The 3,648-nt window shown below is 37.5% G+C and overlaps 1 protein-coding gene across 1 annotated transcript; it reads left to right on the forward strand.

The window, feature by feature from the left end:
• Positions 1 to 783: 783 nt before the first annotated feature.
• Positions 784 to 2,058, forward strand: LOC109211279. The gene has a single exon (XM_019374804.1). The coding sequence runs from the start codon at positions 784 to 786 to the stop codon at positions 2,056 to 2,058; it is 1,275 nt and encodes a 424-aa protein (XP_019230349.1).
• Positions 2,059 to 3,648: the final 1,590 nt, after the last annotated feature.

The raw sequence follows: 3,648 nt of genomic DNA on the forward strand, positions 1-3,648 counted from the left end.
AAACCAAATATGCACACAAGTGTAATAACATCCTAGAAACTTGCTCGTTGCCTCAAATCATCAATATAACATAAAATAACAAGAAACGATCGTCAAAACTCATGAATTTCAATTTCAACTTTAAAACTCATTTTCACAATTTTTCACAAAACGTGCCGAAATGAGCTCGGGTCAACTCGGACCCCAACCAAACGTGCGTAAAAGTCCAAAAAATCATACGAACCTACTGAAATCGTCAAAATAACGACTCGAGGTCGTTTACCAAGAATGTCGACTGTGGTCAACTCAAGTCTCATTTTAAGCCAAAAATCACTCTTTCTTCAAAATTTTATGTAAAAACTTTTCGAAAAATGACACGGACCATGCACACAAATCAAGAAATATCAAATGAAGCTATGAGAGCTCTGAAACACTGAAATTAAGGGTAGTGTAGAACGACCTATCGGGTCGTCACGGTTCTTTTTCCAAATGAAGAATATTAAAACTAATCATTTCTAAAGATTTTAAATACGTAAAATCTTAGTTAAAACAATAAATATACTACTACTTAACTACACTTAATATCACTAGCTGGAAAAAAATTTCTCTCTCTAAAATGGCGAACCTCTCTATCGGTGCATGTTAACTAACCTGCGCCCACCATGGGAAATAGAGCAAGGATTCCATCTCAGAGAGCTCTAATGGCAAAAGAAACAGCAGAATTAAGGAGAAATCAAAAAGGAACTAAAGCAAATGTAGTAACAATTCAAAATTCCGGTGAAAAACTAGCTAGCCCTAACTCAAATGAAACAGTACCAGATCAACAAGATAAAGAGAAACAAAGGGAGATTGAAGCAATCCAAGTCTTGGGAAGAAGTTCAGGAAGCATCAACAAGCAAAAGTCCTCCATTGCATGTGAGTGAAGGCAGAAAATCATGGGCAGATGAGGTCGAGGAAGTGACTGAGAAGCAGAGGAAGAAGAGCTCGGTATGGGATAACTTCGATATTGCAAAAATATCAAATGCGGGATACAAATTGGAGTATGTTCAACCAAAAAAGACAGGTGAGAATCAAATTGTTGAAATTGAAGTTGATGACATAAGTTCCGAAGTCGAATACTGGAAGAATGCTATAATTTGCTATGTACTTGGGGCTCATCCTCCATTTACTGTAATTCAAGGCTATATTCAAAGGATTTGGGGGAAACATGGAGTAGATCGAATAGTGATGCTAAAAAATGGTGTAATAGTAGTAAGATTCGATACAGCGATAGGGAAGCAAGAGGTCATTGAAGGAGGAATCTATCATTTTGACAATAAATTGCTAATTGTCAAGGGATGGACACCGGAGCTGGAATTTACAAAGGAAGAATTACTAACAGTTCCTATTTGGATCAAACTGCCAGACTTAGACTTTAAATATTTGAGTCAAAGAGTTTTAAGCAAGATAGGAAGTCTCATTAGGAAGCCTCTAATGGTGGACCAAAACACAGAAAAGAGAATTGGGTTGAAGTTTGCAAGGTTATTAGTTGAGGTTGAAATGAACACCAAGCTACCTGATAAGATCAGTTTCAAAAATGAGAAGGGTAATATAGTTGAACAGGAGGTCACTTATGATTGGAAGCCATCCTTATGTAAGCACTGCTTCAAATATGGCCATGAGGAAGATGTATGCAGAATAAAGAAGAAAAATCAGAAGATTGATACAATAAACAAGACAAAGGTGGTGGTAAACATACAAGGAGAAAAACAAGATCAAGCTCAGAACACAGGACAAGATAATAAGGAAACACAGAAAACAGGCAGCAATGAGGGAATGAATAATGCAGGAAAAGAGGGCAAAAAGAAGAATCAGCAATATGTAATTAAGAATCAGTGGAAGCAGAAGGAAAAAGAAGGAGAGCAGGAATGGCAAACACCTCACAAGTATGGCAAAATTGTGGAGGTGCAGCAGGAACAAATGGAGGAATCAAATTCTTTTCAAATACTAAATAAACATGAGGAGAGGATCATGAGTACAGAAGAGCAAGAAATTAGAAATGTGGGTGGCACCAACATCCCTCATAATGGGGATGGTTAGTTTTCTAAGCTGGAACACTAGGGGCCTCAATGCCCCTAATAAGCAAAAGGAGACTAAACTCCTTTGCAATGAGGAAAGGATAGGACTGATTGGATTGTTAGAAACAAAAATCAAAAAAGAAAAAATAGAGAAGATAGCAGAACAGATGTTTGCAGGATGGCACTATGTAACAAATTTGGAGCAGCACTATAATGGGAGAATTTGGGTTACTTGGAGGTCGGATTACTATCAAGTACAGCCATTAGAGAAATCAGCTCAAACAATAACATGCAAAGTAATATACACTCCATTAAAACTAGAGTTTGATATTACATATGTATATGCTTTCAATACAAAGGAGGAGAGAAAGGAACTATGGGAAAGGCTAGTTAAATATAGTAAAAGATGTATTAAACCATGGGTGATACTAGGGGATTTCAACTCAGTCCTCAATGTTGATGATAGAATAGGAGGACATGAGGTTTCATGGGCTGAAGTGGTGGATTTTCATAACTGTCTAAAAGAATGTGAACTCATGGAAATGCCAGCACAAGGAAATAGATATACCTGGAGTGATAAGCATGAGGAGAATAGAATATTTTCAAAGATTGACTGGATTTTATAAACAATCACTGGCTTAACAACATGCCAGAATGTGCTAAGATACTTGAATGAAGGTATAAGTGATCACTGCCCTACTAAGGTGAATATGGTAGAAGGAAGACAAAAAACAAAGAAGATGTTCCAATACTGCAACAACTGGGCAAAGCACCCAAACTTTTTGAAGGTAGTTAGTGAAGGATGGGGAATCAAAATAGAAGGCTGCACTATGTTCGAAGTAGTGAAGAAGTTAAAAATGCTAAAGAAGGGCCTCAGAACTATTAATGCACAAGCATCCAACAACTTAATGACTGAAGTGAATGAAGATAGAGAAAGGCTGAAGAATGCACAAGAACAACTGCAGAGGGAACCAACAAAAATGGAGTATCAGCAAATGGAAGTTGCAGCATACAAGAAGTACAGGGAATCCTCTTACCTAGCTGAAATGTACCTACAACAAAGAAGCAAAGCCACATGGATAAAATTGGGAGATGACAATACCAAATACTTCTACTCAGTAATCAAGCATAGGAAATTGAAGCAAGCAATTACACAGATGAAGGACAGCACAGGAAATTGGACAACAGATCCTGACAGAATAGCAGCCACATTCGTTGATTACTATGAAAATTTACTAGGAAGGGCAACAATTGATAGAGTGAAGACTTTCAGGAGCATAATCAGAAATGGAAGCAGACTAACAGACAATCAACAACATGAATTACTTCAGCCATTTGACAGGAAGGAGGTCAAGCAGGCTATGTTTCAGATAGATAGTAACAAAAGTCCAGGGCCAGATGGTTATGGGAGTGGTTTCTACAAAGCTGCATGGTCAATAGTGGGAAATGAAATAACTGAAGCTGTATTGGAGTTCTTTCAGAATGGGAAATTACTAAGACAACTCAATTCTACCAATATTGCTCTCATACCAAAGGTGGAGGCTCCTGAGAATGCCAGCCAATTCAGACCTATAGCATGCTGCAATGTACTATATAAATGCATATCTAAGAT

Source organism: Nicotiana attenuata, unplaced genomic scaffold, assembly GCF_001879085.1.
Source record: "Nicotiana attenuata strain UT unplaced genomic scaffold, NIATTr2, whole genome shotgun sequence".
Lineage (NCBI taxonomy): Eukaryota > Viridiplantae > Streptophyta > Magnoliopsida > Solanales > Solanaceae > Nicotiana > Nicotiana attenuata.